At 37.5% G+C, this 21,832-nt stretch overlaps 1 protein-coding gene across 4 annotated transcripts in view; it reads left to right on the plus strand.

Annotated features, from left to right (window-relative positions):
* The window catches only part of LOC128892952 (insulin gene enhancer protein ISL-1), a 64,935-nt gene that overhangs the window by 39,239 nt on the left and 3,864 nt on the right, over positions 1 to 21,832 (plus strand). For 2 of the 4 annotated variants that reach the window (XM_054153633.1, XM_054153634.1), the window contains 5 exons: positions 3,983 to 4,169; positions 9,393 to 9,697; positions 15,374 to 15,675; positions 16,321 to 16,527; positions 17,407 to 20,047. In XM_054153633.1, coding sequence (XP_054009608.1) covers positions 3,983 to 4,169; positions 9,393 to 9,697; positions 15,374 to 15,675; positions 16,321 to 16,527; positions 17,407 to 17,643 — 1,238 coding nt within the window. In that variant the 3' untranslated portion in view covers positions 17,644 to 20,047. Of the gene's footprint in view, positions 1 to 2,826; positions 3,313 to 3,982; positions 4,170 to 9,392; positions 9,698 to 15,373; positions 15,676 to 16,320; positions 16,528 to 17,406; positions 20,048 to 21,832 lie in introns of those variants that run through there. The other 2 variants (XR_008461219.1, XM_054153632.1) reach the window with 2 other exon arrangements.

Genomic DNA, 21,832 nt, shown 5'->3' on the forward strand with positions numbered 1-21,832 from the left:
CACTTATATGATTCTTTCTCATTATGTTTCCATCAGTTGGTGGACTACATTCGTGAATAAAGACCCAAAGTATCAATCATTCCAGACCTAACCCTACTATTCCAAGCTCTGCTAACTTCGCTCTAAATTATCAACAAAATCCTCCCTGAGAATTCTCTGTAGAAAGCATTTAAAAATCGCGACATCTATTATGTATATTAATAACTTAACGACTTCGAGGTCTTGTGTTATCCATTCGTGTTCTGACCTCCGAGTCACACTCATAGAAATAAACACGTCAAGCAAACTATCCAACTAAATAACTATCCAAAATTCTCCCTATCTAACCTCTGCCTTCCCAATGCAATGCATCAGTTCGTGGATTACAATCATCAATAATGAGCCAAAGTATCAATCATCCCAAACCTAACCTTACCACTCCAAGCTCTACTAACTCCCCTCCAAATTATAAAAAAAAATCCTCCCTGAAAATTCTCCCTCACCTCTCTCTTCCCAATGCAGCCCATCAGTTCATGTATTACAATCGTCCAAACAGAGAAAAACGAATACCCAAGGAGCGTCGAGAGCGGGAAGCGTCGATACCAGTCGCGGCGTCTGCTCCACTGTCGAGTGCATCGCTCTGAAATTAGTCGAGGCGCGTTTGCGCCGTGCACGGACCACAGAAGAAGTCCCGTTGGGGGTGGTAGGAGCAGGGGTGGGGGCCAGTAAGAGTGGAAGGACGAACGGGAGACGCAGGTGGGCGGAGCGTGGCGCTGCGGGGCAGCTCGTGGCTCCGCCCAGATTCCCGAGGTCGTAACCATCGAGTCGGCGCCTGGCGTCCTCGCCTCTCGTCGCGAAATGCATTTCTGCGCGGCGTTCGAGAACTTCGAGTCTTATCGGTACGACCAGCGAGATGTTCGATAAATTTCGGCGCGCCATCTCGCGTCAGTCCTCTCCTCTCGCCCCTAAATCTGACGGCTGTCGCAATATTGTCCCTCGAAGTGCCGCAAACGTCCTTTTTCGTCGCTTGTTTATTTCACCGGTGCTCGTTTCGTTCGAGCCATCGCTCCGTTTTGATGTTTTCATTGCGATGCCGCACGCCTAACGAATTTCGCAAGGTGGTTTCTGGAGTATACGCCATTGGTGCTTTGGGGTTGGTTGGTTGGTTGGTTCAGTAACTAGAAACTTTTTTGCAGAGGGTTTTAATTGTTTGATGTCCTGATTTTCCGATTTCAAGACCTCTTTGTCTAGCCTCACTTGATGTAGGGCTAGTGAGGATTGAGGAAATAAGCGACTTGATTGATTTACTCCAGGAATTCTCAGCTTTCGATTCTTAGTGGTAGATTGTGAATTTTTCTAGTAATTATATATCTGGAAAAAAGATGGCGTTGAACTTCGGAATTCTCGTAGCAAAAGCTGTGGTCTAATGTGGATAGTTCTGGTAATTTCACGTTTGGAAGAAAGATGGCGCCGAACCTTTGAGTTCTGATAGTTAAAGCTGTGATCTAATATGAATAATTCTGTTAATTTCACATTTGTAAAAAAGATGGCGTCAAACCTTTGAAATTCTCATAGAAAAAGCTGTGATCTAATGTGGATACTTTCATTAATTTCTCATTTGTAAGCAAGACGGCGTCGACCCTTTGAATTCTCATAGCAAAAGCTGTGATCTAATGTGAATAGTTTTATTAATTTCACTTCTTTAAAGAAAATGGCGCCGAACTTTGGAATTCTCATAGTAAAACCTGTGATCTAATATGGATAGTTCTGTTAATTTTGCTTTTGTAAAAAAAAATGGCGTCGAACCTTAGAATTCTCATAGCCACCGCTTTCCTCTAATCTATATATTTCTGTTAACTTCACATCTGTAAAGAAGGTGGCGTCGAACTAGACTAGCACAAGTACCCAACCCAAGTTAATCGACAGTGGCTACCTCTTCGCGAGGGATTTACATTTATCGTTTCACCCTGTATATGTATTGTGAGAGTGAATGAGATTTGCTCGAGGACGAGGCTCTCTGACGCTGGTTCCCTTTTACGCGTGAAAGCTTATCGATATCCCCTCGCTGAAATCTCGTCTTCCCTGCTTTTTACCACGCACTCACTCCTGGAACAAAAGACGATGACTGTAATTTTCGCGAGAAGTGTCCGGCTGTGACGAGTCGTCAGCCACAATTAAGGACCGTTTACCTTGAAGAGACTGTGCATTTGCGAACTGTAACAATGGACACCCTTTCGCTTGATCTTTTTTCGTGTTTCACCACCTATGGCGCACGTATCATTACAATCTGAACGTCACGTGACAACTTGACTGTTGAAGTTTAAAGATATCACGTGGTTCTTATTTCTATTTCTATATCTCGGTCTTTTTCTATATGCAAACTTCTGTTATTTTATTTATTTACATTGATCCTGCAATTCATTGATTCATTGAACAAAAATTCATTGATTATCGTATATTTAATTTCACTACTCAAAGTTTTACTAAGCTCTACGTGGCGAGACTTAGGGTGAAGAGAACAGTGTGCTGGAGTAGCTTTAATTTGAAGAGTAGCTTTAATACGTTCACGCCGGCGTGTACCACCGGTGGCTCACGCTAGCGTGTCTATCAGATGGCATGTACCACCGCGCCGCCCCGTAACGAGAATCCCAAATAGCAACGCCGGCGTGAATGTGTTAACCTAAGGTTCGATATTTGTGTACTTATGATTTTTCCATAATTTCTGCTATCTTTGTCCAATGCAGCTGAAATTTTGTCGAAGTTAAAAATTATAATTTAAAATAAAAACACTCTTAGAATCCTACATTCAACAGAGCTTATTTTAATTATATAGAAAACTATATTTTACGCCTATTAAGATTCTTGGATTTTCACGTTTCTGCAATTATAAATGCCTTGGAAGCTTGCGTTTTAATACGCAAAATAAAAAAAGAGAAACTATCGTCGACGATAAACGCTAATCGTGGTAGTAAACGATAACAAAAGTGGAGGAAAGCTCGTTAAACACAATCGACGGGGCAATCTGATTAGCCAGCGATTGGTAAACCGATGCCCTCGTTAATAATTTATCGACTGACATTCAATCCATTAACATTGATCCCGTCGCTAATACGTGACTAATACGCAACGAGTGGATGGCTTTATAATGATCGATTTAGTGAATAAATGAAACGAGCATTAATATCATGATCGATTATGCACCTTTGCATACTTCAGCTCGCCGTACTCACGTCGAACCCGTTTTTAGCGACGCAACCGTGCAACTTTGTAAATTACTCGTAAATATGGAACGTATCGATTTTATCTTTATGGAAGAAAAATTGCATTTTAGAGGTGAGACTACTTTTTATCATTTTCATCGTTATTTCACTTTCGGGTCTATTTTATTGTACAGTAAAATTCTGTTTATAACAATTTACTGTTCGAGATACAGTTTATATTGCTCATTAGTTCGATACACTGTTCTTTAGCTCATTTTTTAAATGAGGGAAATGATTTCCAATGGCACTTTGATGAAGCTCGGGTAAATAAATTGTTCGTTTGGTTGAAGATTTAATATAACAACTATGAATATTTAGTCCTTGTATATAATTATAGTCCTTAGAAAAAAATTATTAGAAAAATATTCTATAATATAAGTAATATGTATTTTTATTTTTGTTATTGTATTTGGTATCAAGGACATATTGCCACTAAATAAAGTATTATTATTATCATTATTATTATTTATAATAAAGACTATTAGGGTGAACCGAAATTTCGTGCGTTTTTGAAGAGCTACAAAATGGTATATAACACTTGCAATATAAAATAATTTCAATAGATTCACCCTAATATTTATAACTCAAAAAAATTAATGACAGAAGTAGAGAATAAATTATATGAACAATATGCAACTGCATTTAATAATAATGCAGAATAAATACGGCAATCATTAAACATTAATTAACGAGTTTGTATATACAATTATATCTAAGAGAATCGTCTCTTTTTTTATTTCCAGAAAGCACAACTTCGCATTGCGTAGGCTGCGGCGGCCGAATCCACGATCAGTGGATTTTGAGAGTAGCGCCAAATTTGGAATGGCACGCGGCATGTTTGAAGTGCGCGGAGTGCCAGCAGTTTTTGGACGAGCATTGCACCTGCTTCGTACGAGATGGAAAAACCTACTGCAAACGGGATTACGTCAGGTAATGAATTATTCAGCGTTGCTATCGGTAATAAACGGCGAAAGCGCGAGGAAATATTAGTCTTCGAGTTGGAACATAAATAGGATAATTGGATAATTAGCTGATACGTTATCGGAACAATTATTAAGCAAATGAGAAACAAGAGACAATTACTGAATATGTAAGTGGGAGACACTGGAACGAACTGTGGCGTGAAAATGGTAGCGTAGTGGTAGATTTGCTGTCGTTACCAATGAAGGGTTATTCGGTCCGTGTAAGTTGGCAGCATTGTCCTTTTGTTCTGCTGTCTTTCCTGTATTTCCCCTTGCACTCACTCTCTCGTGGCGTCGCTTCACGGTGCGTGTTTTTAATATATTGTATAATACGTTTATTTTAAAAGATCGCGAAACAAAACGAACGATACGTTACACACAACGAACGATACGTTAAAATCTATTGATAGGAACGCTGTGGGAGGTTGAACAAAACACCAAGAAGCACTAATAACGTATAATGTACGTCTTCATTAGTCACTGCAAATCGAGGTTATGATCGGTATCAGCGCGATATGTTCAGACTATCGAGAAAGAAAACAATACAGGTGTATTGTAATAATACACATTTTGAATGATCCTTTCTATTTTCAGCTACTTTTGTTTAAGTTTCTTTAAATTCGCATAAATCGCAGCATAGTAATAATGAGCTCCAAGAGTAAACCGATTATCATTGTATTAATCCATTAGAATGTTTATGAATGCATACATGAATTTATGCATACATGAATGCATTCATGCCTTCATGAAATATCAACAATAATATGCAATTTGTATAATTTAGAAGCTAAAGCAGCCTTTCATTCGAGTTTCCACTTTCCCTCTCTTTCTTTTTCCAATCCAATCCATTCCTTTTTCTGTAGTATATACATTTACTACATATTTGTAAGGATATTTATTTCGAGGTTCGGCGTAAAACTGTTAAAATTCAAAGACAACAGACAACATATCACAGACAAATTCAAATCGCAATATAAAATACAAAATGAATGACTAATTAATAAATTACTAACACAAACATAACTGACAACTATAAAACGTATAAACATACCTAGTGGTTTTAAATATTAACATTCATCCAACATTCACATTACAATACATTTATTATTAATAGCGAACAACTTAAAATTGTTAAATGTCTCTGCTGGACGTTCGATAACAGTGGAACGAGAACCGAAGGGAACACCCAGAAGGGAACGTTTTACCCCGGTTGTTTCGACTTTTCGACCAAGACGATAGTAACAACAAACACGCGTCATCGGTGTCTCTCCGTCGCTGGCAAATCCGTGCCGACCGGATACGCCAGTCTTCTTCTTCGTCACGGAGGCATTTCGACGTCCGATGGATCAATGCAAATAAACCGCCTGTCCTCGGCGGAGAAAAATATTTGGCGCAGGTTGCCAAGGGGATCCCCGAATCGACGCTGCCGGTTAAAAAGTCCCGTCTCTCTTTCCGATGACGCCACTCGTTTCGGATTACGTTCGCGAACGCCGCGAAACTCGTGAATCGGCCTCACTGTGCCCCTTCTCTCTATTTGTTTAGATTATTCGCGCGTGTTTAGTCTTTTTATTCTCTCGCCAGTCGGTGGTTTCTCAATTCCAGGTTTAAATTAAAACCTCCTGGTGTTTTTGCGCCTCTCAAACCGATCTGCCATCTTTGGATCGCGAGGAAAGAGTGGACAGAGTGCACGAGACATTCTTTTTCGAGTTATTTCTTAGGTTTGTATATATTCGAATTGTATATAATCGAAATTATTGATAGAGGAGAAATTAAGAAAATTAGGTAAGGAATTTGTTTCACTATTCTGGAAAACGTAACAACTAAGAAATTTGAATTTGGTCCAGCGCCATCTAAGCAGACGCTATTCTGAAATAAAAATGGCGACATGTCTCATGCGTAGCAACTAAATCCCACATTTCTCTTTTCTTAACGCAATTTTTAATATTAAGGAAAACTAGGACCTTGTAAATTATTCCTTTCAATAATAATCTTCATCTGTTCATTTGATCCATACAATCTAAAAAGTATACTACCATCTTTCCTTGGACATTTATAAAATCAAATAAAAGATATAACAATCTATCCTTATAAAAGACAATTTAACCCTAACAGCAGCGCCATCTTAGCAGACACTACTCTAAATAAAATAAAAATGGCGACGTGTCTCATACGTAGCAACTAAATTCCATATTTCTCTTTTCTCAAGGCAATTTCCAAAATTAAAAAAAGTGGCAATCTATCCTTATAAAAGATAATTTAAACAAATTCTATTTTACTTACTTATCACTTCCAATGACGAGATTCACCTGATCTACATCATTTCTTCACGAAATATTTTCCATAAACCTAGCCCAAGACAATTAATTCTGCATTCGATTCCGTCGGTTCGACGCAACCACGTGTGAACTGCACTTTTTGTTACGGATGCATTTCTCTGAGCGGACGGCAGCTTCTGCTCAGTATATCTCGGATAAAAATACTCTGAAGAAACGCTCTGTCAGTTCTTACTTTCTTCGTTCCCTTCCCTTCCTCCAATTCTCCCTCGTCGAGGGAGCGTTTTTATTCTGTTTTTATTTCCCTGGAATCTCACCGTTTGCAAATGCGTTCCGAAAAGACCGTATCGCGTGTCGTTGGAGAATGCTACCAGTTTTGCATTAATTACCATATTGCACTCGGCCGGGGCCGTTTTTATTCGCTCCTCAAGATTTCGCGGGTGTACTTGCTTCTTTTGATTTCCTTTGTTCGCGAACTGTGCGATAAATTCGTCTCGCCGAATTAAGCGAAGCCCGTTAAACTAAGTTTAATAAACTTAAACTACTACTTAAACTTACTACGGCCGCCATTTTCTGCAATTTTCCTCGACTATCATGTCTTGTAATAGCTTTAATGTCTGACAAAAACAATTTATTGGATCCGGAATGAAATGGATTGACGTGGATCGTCCTGAATAATCTCGCCCGATCTACGAATTCACGTTTCTACGTTCGAGGGGAATGGAGATGGAAGAAATGGCTACTTCTCGGATCTGGATTCGAAAATTTGAAAAGAATCATACTAATTTACAGCCAAAATGTACATTCAAATTTTTTTATTAAGCTGGGCATTATTAAGGATTCGTCACTTATGCGCAAAAAATGCATTCTTTTTTGCAGCACAGAACAAGGAAGACAAAAAAATTTGTTTAAACCATCAATATTACGTTAAAATTGATATTTCAAACTTTAAAATGCTTTTTCGTATTTTTGTCTACGATGATTTTTCACTTAGTATCGATACCTTTTGTAAAAAATGCGCATTTTTGTTCAAAGTCGTATAAATCGGTCAGAAAAAATTATAGGACAATTTCTAAAAAAGCGTTTTATAGGTAACATATTGTAGTTTACACAATTTGAGTTGAACTTTTCGAAATAATATTTTTGCATTGACTTTCGAGTTGTTAAAAATACGTAATTTTAAGGAAATTACGTGTTACTTTGTAAAACACAAAACAAAAATACAATAGAAATTTAAGAATCGCATAATAGCACGTTAAAGTTGAAACTTCAAGCTTTAAAACGCTTTTTTAATTTTATTTTTACGATGATTTTTCACTGACTTACTTAGCTATTGGAATACAGCCTACTTTTTAGGGTTCAAAAGTGTCCCCTATCTTTTTTGTACGAGTGTAGATAGGCCTGTAACACTTAAACTATTGAACGGATTGGAAAACAATATAAGAAGAAATTGTTAGAAATTGGATTACCTTTAATATGGCACCTTGCATGACCCAATCGGAGGTTTATGATTTGAAATATAGCCTAAAATGTGAATTTTACTCAGAAAAAAATCGAAACAAAATTCAAAAATTCATATAAAGCAAACCTGTATATAGAAAAATGTTTCATTGCGGTTGCAGAGTTTAATAAGCCAAAATACATAAGAAAAAAATTGTGGCACTGAATGTACATTTTTTTTAATTTTGTAGACTAGTAAAAAAAATTCAAAAATTCATATAAAAAAACCTATACATAGAAAAATTTTTCATTGCGATTTTCGAGTTATGCAGTTCAAAATACATAAGAAAAAAATTGTGGCATTGAATGTACATTTCTTTTTTATTTTGTAAACTAGTGTTATTATTGACAAAGCATTCAAAGTAATTAATTCCTTCCAAGCTGTCGTAGAATTCTATTTAATTCCAAATGTCGGAGCAATGTATCGAACGATGCATCAGGAATAGCTAACCATCGCCAACGCAGTGTCAATTATTAGTTGCTAAACATGATTTATCGCCGTCGTCACCTTCCATTTCTTCGCCTTTGCATCGCCTCCGCGTGGTATTCCTTTCATTCCGTTCTATAAACTGAAAAAAGTGATTTAACCGATACGTTACGTTGCGTCACGGCTGAACAGCCATCGGAATGTTAACTATTTCAATTAATTATCATCGATACACGGTAACGCAATTACTCGAATAATTGGCAATTGACTGGCTACCACCAGGACTGAATTCCGGATCGCATGAAACTTTCTATTAATAAAATTAGGCAATTTGTCGACTAATGAATGCAATTTACCTCGATCGGAGAAACCTGACACAATTAGTTCAAAAACCGATAATTAACTGCTCCAGGACCGGCCTGTAAGCTCAATTTTGCGGGAAAGTGCGAATACATGAAAGTCGACGTAACTAATTGGTATTAATTATGAATAAAGAGGGTTTGTTGCAAATCTCTAATTAACAAAGAGTAAATTATGCCCGATAATTAATTATGCCCGATAATTAATAATGCCCGAAAGAATCCTGCAATCCATTAGTTAAATGTCTTATGTTGATTATTTTACACAATTGAGTGCAAGCTTGTCTAAACTTGATTGTGTTACTCGATCTAAACAAACGTTTCACGTTAAAATAAAGGAAGATTATAAATATAACACATTATTAATGTTATCTGAAAATTGTCACAAAACAATCGGTGACTAGATTCTCAGAATTTACATTTATCGAGTCGTGAATTTATTTGATAAAAATTAAGTTTAAAGGAAGAAACATGTCACGTATTATTTGGAGGATTTTATGTACGTTCTACACTTATTTTATTTAATATAATTTAGTTTTTTCCATCAATGAACGATTACTGGAATTATTAACGAACCGCGATTGAGTATCCAATTTCCAATGTATTATTAAAGACAATTCGATTTGTTTCAGGCTATTCGGGACGAAATGCGACAAGTGCAGCGAGTGCTTCAGCAAGGATGATTACGTGATGAGAGCAAAGAGCAAGATTTATCACATAAAGTGCTTCCGATGTTCGGCGTGCATGAGGCAGCTGGTACCTGGCGACGAATTTGCCTTGAGACAGGATGGTCTCTTCTGTAGGCACGATCACGACGTCCTGGAAGGCGGAAAACTCTGTTCGGGGGCCGCTGGTGTTCCTGGAAACGAGAACAACAACAACGCTTCACTCATGAACAACAACCACCATCTGCATCCCAACGACGGCTCGATATCAGGTAGAAGAACCATTTTCCTTTTAGTATTTGTCTATGATTATTATAGCTACTTAATATAGTCCGATAATTGAGTCTGTTTTAACTCTGGTCTTCCAAATTATGAATGCTTATTTGGTTTTTCTAGACAAAATTATTATTAGGAATTTATATTTAATCTCTGTAATAGTTTTACTTAGTTAAAATGTTCTAATAATCGAATTGTTTCTAATTAGAAACACTAATCTGATTTTTGTAGATAAAATTATACCACGGAATTTAAATTTAATTTCTACAATAATTTTACACACTTAGGATGCTCTAGTAATGGAGTCTTCCAAATTACAAACACTAATCTAATTTTTCTAAACCAAATTACTCCTCAGAATCTAATTTAATTCCTACAATAATTTTACACACTTAGGATGCTCTAGTAATGGAGTCTTCCCAATCACGAACACAAATCTAATTTTTCTAAACAAAATTACTTCTCAGAATTTAAATTCACTTTCAACAATAATTTTATATACTTAAAATGCTCTAATAACCAACTCTTCCCAATCACAAACACAAATCTAATTTTTCTAAACAAAATTACTCCTCGAAATTTAAATTCAATTTAATTTAGCTATTGGTATATCACTCGAAAGAACACGTACGATATTAATCCAAGTAGCAAGTTTCGCGAAACATGATTGGATGGCGTATCTCATGACTTTTATCACGTCGTCAGACATGCGCAACTAACTTGTGGATTAAATTGCCTGGACACGGGCTATCTAGGCACAAAGACCAAATTTGCGAAAGGGTACGCGCTCGAGGGGAGGCTCAAAGGGCCCTCCTGACATAACGGTATTGTGTTAGGATCACCGGGGTCATAATTAGGTGTTGATAATTGAAGCCGCTAAGACCTGGAAGGCTTGACCACTTCCCTCCTACGCACCGGGATTACACGGGATTAGTGTTCTTCGAGCCAGCCGTCCTAATATGCAAACACACATTGAATGGATACGCTGGATTAAACGTCCAATGAGGCTCGCGTTCATGATAATTTAATTATCAGTGATCACGTTGTATCACATTGCTCTATTATATAGAGCAATCAGGCTATGAGCAATCTTACATTGTTTACGAAGTTATTCATTATAACTAGACTGCGGATATCATGCATTTTATGTGTTTATAGGAGTGAATGGAACAAATATATAATGCTAAATATGTAAATATAAGGAGAAGTATTAAACCTCAGTAAATATTTTTTCTGGTTACTTAATATATATAGAATTATATATATAAAATTATCCAATAATTAGTAGCATATATTCTACATATATTATATGTATGTATATTTTGTATGTTTTATATATTAGTGTATATCATAAATGCATGAAATTCATTATTGAAACAAAATGATCAAAAGAAAAATAAATAAAATATACATATTGAAATAAATTGAATTTTATAAAATACAAACAAAATGTCTAAATAAAATGACACTCAATGTTACTGAAATAAAATGATCAAAAAAATAAATAAATAAAATACGATGAATTTTGGCAACAAAAATAAAATGTCATCCAAGTAAAATGACACTTAACAGTACCGAAATAAAATGCTCAAAAAAAGAAATGAAAAATATATATAGTAAAATACAATGAATCTTGTAAAATACAAATAAAATGACACTTAACGTTACTGAAATAAAATGTTCAGAAAATAAAAATAAAAGAAGATATACATTTAAATATAATGCGTTTTGTAAAATACAAATATAATGAATTTTGTAAAATACAAATAAAATGACACTTAACGTTACTGAAATAAAATGGTCAAAATGAGACAAGTACGAGACAGTTACTCGGCGAGCAGAAAAATTATACCACGTGCATAGGGATTAAACGGTGAATGAATCCCATGCCACCGCCACTGGAATAGCTTTGTTATTCAGCGTACATTTAGACGTACGGTCTAACGACGTGCCACGGCGCTGGTTAATCGGTGATAATTGGAAATTGTATAGTACGCGACACGGAGGCCAGTTGGAATACGTCCCTCCTAATTCCCGCCGTAAACAATTTCGTGGAGTCGCGCGCGACCCGCATATTTTCCATGGTGTTTGTCACATGGGAGCTTCCTTATGGAGATTGTTGCTTCTAAACATCTTTCTTATTTTTTTTTCTCTCGATTCACGGCACCTTGGACCACGGCACACACGACGGGGCAGTGGTTTGACAACTCTTTACAGAGGCGCCGAGGTGTCAAATGTAACACCTCTCTGCCAACTACCGTGGCACATAGCTACGCACGATCCCTTTCATTTCCTCGTTTTTTTTTCCTTTATGAAAGTTTATTTCGTTGTGCTCTTTCTTTTTTTGTCTCCCGTTCGGGAGTCGCTTCCTTCTTACACGAGTTAATGGGAGGGCCAGCTATGAAAATCACGCCTGGAGCCGTTCCACCGACAGGATTTCACCTGAGGCCCACCGACAGCACTTGCCTTTCGAATATTCACGGCGTTCATTTCGAATTTGGACTGACGTGTAACACTAGATTCTTACATCTTGGATTCATGTATACAGACAGTCTCATAAATATTCGTATCCTCTACGTCTCGTAAAGAAATTTGTTTAAATTAAATAATTGGTTCGATGTTTTCAAATAAATGTTTCGTTATATATATGTACGTGGATGAACTTTACACTTGTATATATATATAAAATGCTCAGAAAAAAAATTAAATGTCCTTTTATTTAGACAACATTCAATTTGTATTTTATAAAAGTCATTTTATTTTAATATATATATTTTAGTTCTTTTTTGTTTCACCATTTTATTTTATTTTTATTTTCAGCATTTTAATAATGTATATTTATTTTAATATTTCTGTAACGTTGTGTGCCATTTTATTTAGGCGACATTTTATTTGTATACATATATATATACATTAAAATGTTATGAATTTTATGAAATTCAAATAAAATGTCGTCTAAATAAAATGACATTCAATGTTACTGACATAAAATGCTGAAAATAAAAATACAATACAATGAATTTTGTCAAAAAAAAAAAAAAAGTATGTCATCCAAATAAAATGACACTTAACGTTACTCTGTTGGATGTCTTCAAAGAATATGAAAATCAACTTCCTTTTCTAAAAAGAATTGATAGATTTGTGTGAAGTCTAAAAATAAAAGGATATGGAAGTACATCTTCATCTTTAACACGATTAAAATTTAAGCATACTTCACTCTTTAGAAGTGGCAGGAAGAAAATTGATCAAAGCCATGGTATTTTCTGGGAACCCCAGTACGTAGAAATAGACGTAGGATTTCGTTGACTACTTCAGCATCCGCAAACATTCGATTCCGGCCACCGAATCCTTCCGAAGGACGCCGGCAAGGAAACTGGATCCTTATCGTGGCACGAGTTACTTATTACTCGTTAATTAGTAGTTAATGAAATTCGACGCTCAACAGGTTTCTCTGTTTGGCCGCCTGAAATGTGCCCCGAAAGGTTTGTGATTCTTCTTTTTCGGCTCGTTCGAGCACTCCTCTTCTCTGATCGATGCGACCGACGAGGGAACTAAACCTGAAAACTCTGATCCTTGCTGAAACTCGTAGAGAGAAACATTTAATATCAACTTCTTAACGATACAATTTTTGTATGCCTTCCATTTTTAATCGAGCAACACTTTCAATCGATTACCATTTCCAGGTACCCTTTTTACGTGAACTCTAGTTTACTTAACCCTTTATTTACTGGCGGAACTTGTACGTAAATTTTCTCGTGTTACTGTATTAATTAAACTCTTTGAAACCTATTGTGACTTTCAAGTCCACTTCTATAAAGTTCGTTTTTAATTGTTGGATGGCAGCACAAGTTTTTTTTCTTTTGGAAACTTGTTACAGACGACTCCATAAGATGATATAAGACCAAGATGGACGCCTAGATTTTAAAAACTGTTGGAAATGTTTTTCATCTCCATGTTGGCAAACATGCATATAGTGGAAATATTCCTTTTTCACAATTGGCAACCATGTACGCCATCTCGTGTGGTATACCAGTAAAGTTTTCATGTATCATGTGTTCTCATTGCGTAACCCTGTAACCTCTGCTACAGGTTATGGGTTCAGCACTAAAACACTATTTCTACCATATTTTGTATAAAATTTTCGAACTGCGGCCGTCAAACTTTCATTATTTTTGAAATATTGTTTAATAATGAAATATTGTTGTATCGTATAACCTCCATTTTTACTAACCTTAAACTCTCAGCTGTCAAATAGTTCTTTTTTCAAGGTTGCCAACAATTTACTGCAAAAATGGCGGCAAATTCAAATCTTGCATTAACTTCAGGACACTCTTTATTACTACAGTACACAAAATGGTACATTGGACTTCATACCTAATCAACTCTAGGTATCCAAGAATCCACCGAAGTCCACGTGGTAAATTCTCCTGGATCGCCATTCGATTCCACAAAAACGCTCTCGAAGACGTCTTCGATCCTCCTTTTTGGACTCGACGCCGATCACGGAATCGCGTTTGAAGTTTGCTCATCGACAATATTGTCTTTCGGCTCTCGAATACCTACCAGACATTCGTCTTTGCGTTCTCCATCCGCCATGTTGAACCGCTATCCGGATCTCCCATTAGCCAGAGAGGAACGTTTCGCAAGACCGGTTGGGGACGACAGCATTCTACTCTTCATTCTCCTGATTTAGTCGCGTTGCTCTTCCTCGAGAAGTCAGTTTCCCTCCAAACGGGCAGTGAATCGGTTCAGGAAATAGTTTCTTGATGGATTTGTTCAAACCATTCTAATAGTTGATTTTATATTGTTGCGCCCAGGGTGCCGAAGAGTGAGGAGAAACCATTATAAGAACTCAATTTATAAAAGAATAATAACTTTGAACATTTATTTACAACGATAACTTTATCAACTTTGAGATATGGTAAAGACGTCCGTTCATATCAATGATCATAAACAATGATCCGGAACAAAATGTGTGTAATTAATGTAATCAACGAGTGGAAGCCTTACATATCTCCTAATTTAGTCGCGTTGCTCTTCCCTGAGAAGTCAGATTTTGATTCCAAATGAGAAGCGTATCACTATACTTCCTAACCTCACTTTTTCTCCCATTCAATCTTTCACCTCCTGCCACTTTACTCACTCCCTTCATTCATCCTTTACACACTCTCAATTCTCCCTAAACTCTTTTCTCTTATACCCACTTTCACCCCTTTGAGATCTCTAGAACCTGAAGTTTCAAAATCCTACTACCTATGAGTTCTGGAATCTGCAGACGCTATGATCTCTCAGTTTTGAAATCCCTAGAAGCTGAGATCTCTAGATCCTAGTAGCTTTGAGTCCTGGAAACTATAGATGCTAAAATCCCTAAATCTTGAGGTCTCTATAACTTAAAATTTCCAAATCCTAATACTTCTAAGTCCTGAAGTCTCCACATTCTAGAATCACGAACAAAACATATGTAATCACTATAACCAATGAATAGAAGCCCCCCTCCCCCAAATCACATCCCCATTACTCCTCCACTCTAATAGATCATCCTCTCCACTTGTCAAGCTTTCTGCAACAATCGAAATCATAGCAATTGAGGTCACAGTAATCGTACTCCATCAATCACTATTCGTCCATTAAAACTTCAACGTTTAATCGTGATTTAATCGACGTGTTCGCAGATTCGGGGTCCGAGAGCGGATCACACAAAGCCAGCGTGGGAGGCAATCGAGGAACGGGCAGCCATAAAAGCAGCGGCGGTTCTGACGGAAAGCCGACCAGAGTTCGCACAGTGCTGAACGAGAAACAGCTTCACACTCTGAGAACTTGTTACGCAGCGAATCCGCGACCCGACGCACTTATGAAGGAGCAGCTGGTGGAGATGACGGGCCTAAGTCCGCGCGTAATCAGGGTATGGTTCCAGAACAAACGGTGCAAGGACAAGAAGAAGACCATCGCCATGAAGCAACAGATGCAGGAAAAGGTGGGTAGGGGTGCCAAACTTCAGGCTTGAGATCCCTTGAGATGTTTCAATTGGAGCTTGAAGTGCCTTGAGATGCTTAAATTGAATCTTGGAGTGTCTTGAGATGCTTGATTTTTGGAATTATGTTGATTTTATGGTGTCATGGTAACTCCAGATTCTAAATTTCTTCAATCCTGAGATCCCTAATCCGTGTAATCTCTGTATCTTGGAATCTCTGAGTCCTGGAATCTACAGATGTTAGAATCCCTAAGCTCTGAGATCTCTATAAATCCGAGATTTCTAAGTCGTAGTACCTCTGAGTCTTAGAATCTGTAGGTGTTAGAATCCGTAAACTTTAAGATCTCTAGAACCTAGTACCCAAAGTTCTGTAATCTGCAGATGCTAGAATCCCTAACCCTTGAGGTTTCTAGAACCTGAGATCTCTAGTTCCTAGTATCGCTGACCCACAACATCTCTAAATTCTGAGACTCCTGCAATATCCGAACCCTGGGATCCTCAAGTCCTGAACTCCCTATAAAACGATGAACAGTCCACGATCATACCCGACACTGCCCCATAAATTAACCCCATTACTCACCCTAGTTACAGTACAATAAAACGTAATTTCGAGAACAATTCCATGAATCGAGACCCTGTCTGTTGCAGGACGGTCGTAAACTGGGCTTCGGAGGAATGCACGGAATTCCAATGGTGGCCAGCAGTCCCGTGAGACACGAAAGTTCCATAGGAATGACGCCACTGGAGGTGCAAGCTTATCAACCACCGTGGAAGGCTCTTTCGGACTTCGCTCTTCATACCGACTTAGACAGGCTAGACCCCAACACCCCATCGTTCCACCACTTGGTGTCACAGGTAATCAACGCCACTTGATTATTTATTGTGTGGTTGCATTTAAGTGAAGTAAATAAGTATAGAATATGAGAGAGAGAGAGAGAGAGAGAGAGAGAGAGAGAGAAAGAGAGAGAGAGAGAATTTGAGGTGTAAGAGAAGCCTGCTTGGACCGCACGATACTTTCAAGTGTACCTTGAAGAAAACGCATGAGACCCAGTGAATATTTAGATGAAAGACGCTAGGTGTGTATAAAGTTAAAGGGAGGCTGCAAGAATGCAAGAATTTTGGAATCAGAGCGTGAAAAGATCAGTGTAAGAATCAGAAAGCCAAGCTACGTGTACAACTAACAATGTATCAGTGTTATTTCAATTTACAGGATGTCCCAAGAAAGTTGGCGGAGGTCCTTGAAAGGAGTTATTCGGGAGGTGATTTGAAACAACTTTTTCCTTAGCGAAAATGTTGTCTGAGGTTTTTGTTAAGGAGATATAAACAGAAACCTCCAAACAATCAGAGCGCTCATGGAGCGTAAACTACGCGCTGGGCGGCCGCAGTAGCATAGGCTACGCGCTAGACAGCCGCAGTGAGTAGGCTACGCGCTGAGCGGCCGCAGTAGCACATTGGCTACGCGCTTAGTAGCCGCGATAGCGTAGGTTACGCACTAGTAGTCAGCCGCAGTGCGTAGGCTACTCACTAGACAGCCGCGCTCTGATTGCTCGAAGTTTTCTGTTAATATCTCCTTAACGAATCCACGTACAACATTTTCGCTAAGGAAAAAGTTGTTTAAAATCACCTTCCGAACCACCCCCTTCAAGGACCTCCAACATTTTTGGATCAATCCTATATTATAGACACCATAAGCAACGAACAAGTTAAATTAACGATTCGATAATCCTCTTTCAGATGCATGGCTACGATCTCCACGGTGGACCACCTCAATTGCCACCTCCAGGCATGCTCGGCGGACCCATGAACGACGGTGGAGGCGGCGGGGGTGGCGGTCCTCTGCCACCGCCCGGTCCTCATCATCCTGGCAGCGGTGGTCCGGACATGAGTCAGCATCCTGACAGCACCGATAGCTACGTAACTTATCTCGAAAGTGACAGTGACTCCCTTCACCACGATACAGGAAGTCCATAGTGTTGTGCAGTGTGGCCAGAACGAAAGTGTCCGCTTTCTTCGTGGTCTTCTTTTAACAAGTGCTTGAAGAGAATAGTAGTCTGCGAGAACACATAGGGGTGAAATGAATATAGAGTGAAATGAATATAGAGTGAAATGTACAGCTGGGACTATTTGAAAGTTGTTTGGAAAGCTTGAAGCTTATCTTGAGAGGTAGCTTGACCCTTTCGCGCCTGACACGATTTCTCCAGAGGAACGTGTGTAAAATGTTTCCTTTTTCATCGAGGAATGTTTCCTTTTTCGTCGACAAAGCCGACCGCGGCGACTGGAAAACCCAAACAAATCAAATTTTAGTAAACCGAATTTTCGGTGTGTCGCTGAGTCTTCGAATACGGTGAATCCTGCCTAAGAGGCGCGATGGTTCTCTGCTTAAGAGACGCTTGGTTACCCCCACCTCGGAAGGTGCTCGCAAGCACTACTCTCGAGCTTGGAGTGGATATCGATCAGACTCGTCGACGCCTAAGAGACATCTAAGGTCTCGAGATAGCGCCTCTTAGACAGGAATCAATCTATACAACTGTGAACTCTTGATTTACTGTGATGTTGCAATTACATTATTTTAAATGAAATGAAAATTAAGAGCAATCGTTGTAGTTCGATAAAGCTGATTAAGTTTCAGGGTTTTTTAATATTAACATTTAGGCACCTTTCAGGAACTTAAATATTTTAAAGATTCAGATCCTTAGGAATGAGATTCTAAACGGAATTATATCGCAGTGATTCTTGGCACGCAAATTCCCTAATTATATTTGCATAAATTATTATTGGTATATTTATAGGGAACGTTCTATTTACTGTTTTTACAAAATTATAAGCTTATATTTAAATGTGTACTAAATGTAGAACGTTGTGTCCTTTCATAAAACATTGTTTGGCGTACGTAAGCTTACGAAATAATTATTTGATGAACAATTGGGCAACGAATAATTTTGTTGTTACCGAAATATGAAAAGTTTTCTTATCAGAAAGGTGTATCACGATTTTTAAAATATTTTGCTACCAATGTATCGAATGTTAATCTTATTCAATTCTTATTCCACTATAAAAAAATAATTTCGAATAATTATTCAAAATCTGACCAACGATATACAACTTTTCTTAAAATCTCACCATTAATTTCTGCGCGAAAGGGTTAAGAGCGATCGACCTTTTCTATAACTAAAATGAAAAAAAAAACAGAAAACGAATCGTAACAAAGAAAATAATCCGCAGGAACAAGAGCTTAAATAACAAAAAATCGCAGCAATGGTTCGAGTTGCCGCCATTAGATCGAAATAATTTAAAAACTATCGTAAGGACTGCAGGAAAGGAAATGCGTATCGGAGCGAATAAAAGTCGACGATTATTTAAACAATTATTTTGCCAAATTGTAGAGAAACTCGATTATTGATTAGGAGTGCGAGGAAGTCGTTGAGTACTGTTGGAAACTGACAAAAAAGGATCTGGAAGTAAGACAGTTGAGTAAACAAACAGTCCTTTTATACAGGGTGTCCCAAAACTCGCGTAGAAGCCGCAAATAGGGGGTAGCTGAGACGATTCTGAACAACAATTTCCTTTGCAAAAATGTCGGTGGGGGCTTCATTTTTGAATTATTAACGAAAAACACCGACCAATCACAGTGCCCGATTAGCACGCGCTCAGCTGGCTACGCAGCGACTTGGCGCAACCAGCCAATCCTGGGTCGAGCTTATGCTCTCGCGACTTGTGATTGGTCGGTGTTTTTCGTTAATAATTCAAAAATGAAGTCTCTACCGACATTTTTGCAAAGGAAAAAGTTGTTCAGAATCATCTCAGTTACCATTTCCGGCTCCTACGCGAGTTTTGGGACACCCTGTACAGTCGCGTAGTTACCCCCACCACTTCCCATAGCTGCGCGCGCAGATCTTAGCCTTCGTCGCTCATTCTCCCGCGCGAAATCGAGTTTGATAGACGTGTTAATTTCCTGGACCATCTCCTAACCTTCGACCAACCTTTCCTTTGGGCAGAATCCAGATTCATTTCCTTTATTTCATGGTACGTACATCAGGTTCGTTCTTGTCAGCTACCAAAAGTAGAAAGTATGTATATGAAATCGACGATCGAATTTATCGCAGTAATTGTAATTGATTTTTCGCGAGACGATCAGTAAAGAATCGATAAGTCCGTGGAAAACGCTATGGCGATATTTTTCAAAGTCACCCCCTGTAAAATGAAATTTAATTACGTTCAGTAATTAAAATTAGAAAGGAAGGACAAGGTTGTTATAATTTGCGAAGTGTGCAGACGAAATAGTGAAAATGACGATTAATTTGAGTATTTATTAAGATAGGTTGCCATCGTGCGGATATTTTTAAGCGAAATTCACCCTCGTACACTGAAATTGTCGATTTCGTCAATGTTCATACAGTTTCAGTGAATTTTTACGAGTGGAGGGGTGCAATAAATGTAGTGAAATTTTCTTAGATTATTCCTCTCAACGAAAAACGGTTGTATATTTAGGTTTTCAATATTCTGTTGAGAACATCATGTTGCGTTAATAACAAGGGTTGTCAGAGAATGAATAGTAGCGTATCGAAGTTGAATGAATTGATTAAATGAGTTTGTGATTGCATCTGGAATTCTGTTTTGGACCCAAAATCTAGCGATTGCATCAAAAATTAATAACTGAATTTTGTATCCTTTGCGCTTTGGATGATCTGTGTTTATTCTCGAGTTTCTTTTAGACTCGTTGAAACGACCAAAGAGCGTTTTTATCATCAAGATAAAGAGGAGGAACATAGCAGTTACGTCGACAGAGTTGGGCAAATTTGTGTATGAACAAAAAAAATTGAAATCAAAACAGTAATAATGTGTGTTCGTTCATGGTAAATAAAATATTTATTTGAAGAAAGTTTTATTTATAAATGAAGGACAACCTTTTTGTTAAGATTAGAATTTTTTTAAAAGACCCTCTTCATCTTCCATTAATTTATATCCATGTTTTTAATCATCTTCTCTGGTATTAATTCATTATTATTCAATTTCTTTCCCAGAGAATTCATTCAATGTCTCCTTTTATTATCCAACACCAATCATTTCAATATTAACACTTGAAATAATTCAAAATGGTTTCTTTTCAAAAGTTTATGGTTTATTTTTTAACACATAGAAATTGCTTATAATGTTCATTGCAGGTACGTATAGATTTGTAGGATTCGAAAGGTACAATAGATTCTGTATACTAATATTTAAATGACTTTTGAAAATGTACAGAACATCTTTGTTCATTGTAATAGATTGATGATTTTTCCCTTGTACAAAAGAAGTTTAAAAATGTCCATTAACCAGTTGAATAAGTATCTCCTGCAAATTTATAATTAAATGAAATAGTTCATAATTTCCGACATCGTTTTAAAGTCATTTAAATATACATTACTCAGTTTACTGAGTCTGCGTATCATAAACTTGCCACTCAAACTATCATAACATCAAAACACCATATATATGTTTCACCTTTTATATGTAAAAGATTAAAACATTTCTTGATACAAATTCATGATTCCTTCCAATTTCACTCATATCGCATATTATTTCTTCATCAAACTAAAGGTGAAAAAAAAAATGTTCAACTCTGATCGCCAGCTGCATTGCTAAGAACAAAGGAAAGACCTATTTTACATTGTAAATATAATTGTGTCCGCTGTAAATTCGGGCCACGGTAAACCAACCGGCGCAGTTAATTCATAATATCGATACACGAATAGTCGAGTCACGTTTAAAGAATAAACAAGTAATATCGACGATAGCACGTTATTCCTGATTTACGTTGTAAGTCGTATTGTAAACGCAGGTATGTACATTCGATTAATACCAAAGTGTGCGGAACTTCATGTGAACAAGTGGAACGCACTGAATTGTAAATAATATCCCACCCCTCTACGTTTTATTGTCGCTAATTAGTGGTTCGTTTTAGTGGTGATTCGTTTAGATGTTTGTATAGAATCGTTCCACACCGCTCCTCTTGTAATGTACATGTATAAAAAGCGAGAACATCGTAAACCCAACGTTTTCGTGATCTATTCGGATCGTCTTCGGATTTGTATAACATTTCTATACCGGCGCACACGTAATAAATTGTCCAATTAAATTACTGGCCCGAAAATTCATTTATAGCAAGACCCTTCTTGTTTCG

The sequence above is a fragment of the Hylaeus anthracinus genome, unplaced genomic scaffold, assembly GCF_026225885.1.
Source record: "Hylaeus anthracinus isolate JK02 unplaced genomic scaffold, UHH_iyHylAnth1.0_haploid 2, whole genome shotgun sequence".
Lineage (NCBI taxonomy): Eukaryota > Metazoa > Arthropoda > Insecta > Hymenoptera > Colletidae > Hylaeus > Hylaeus anthracinus.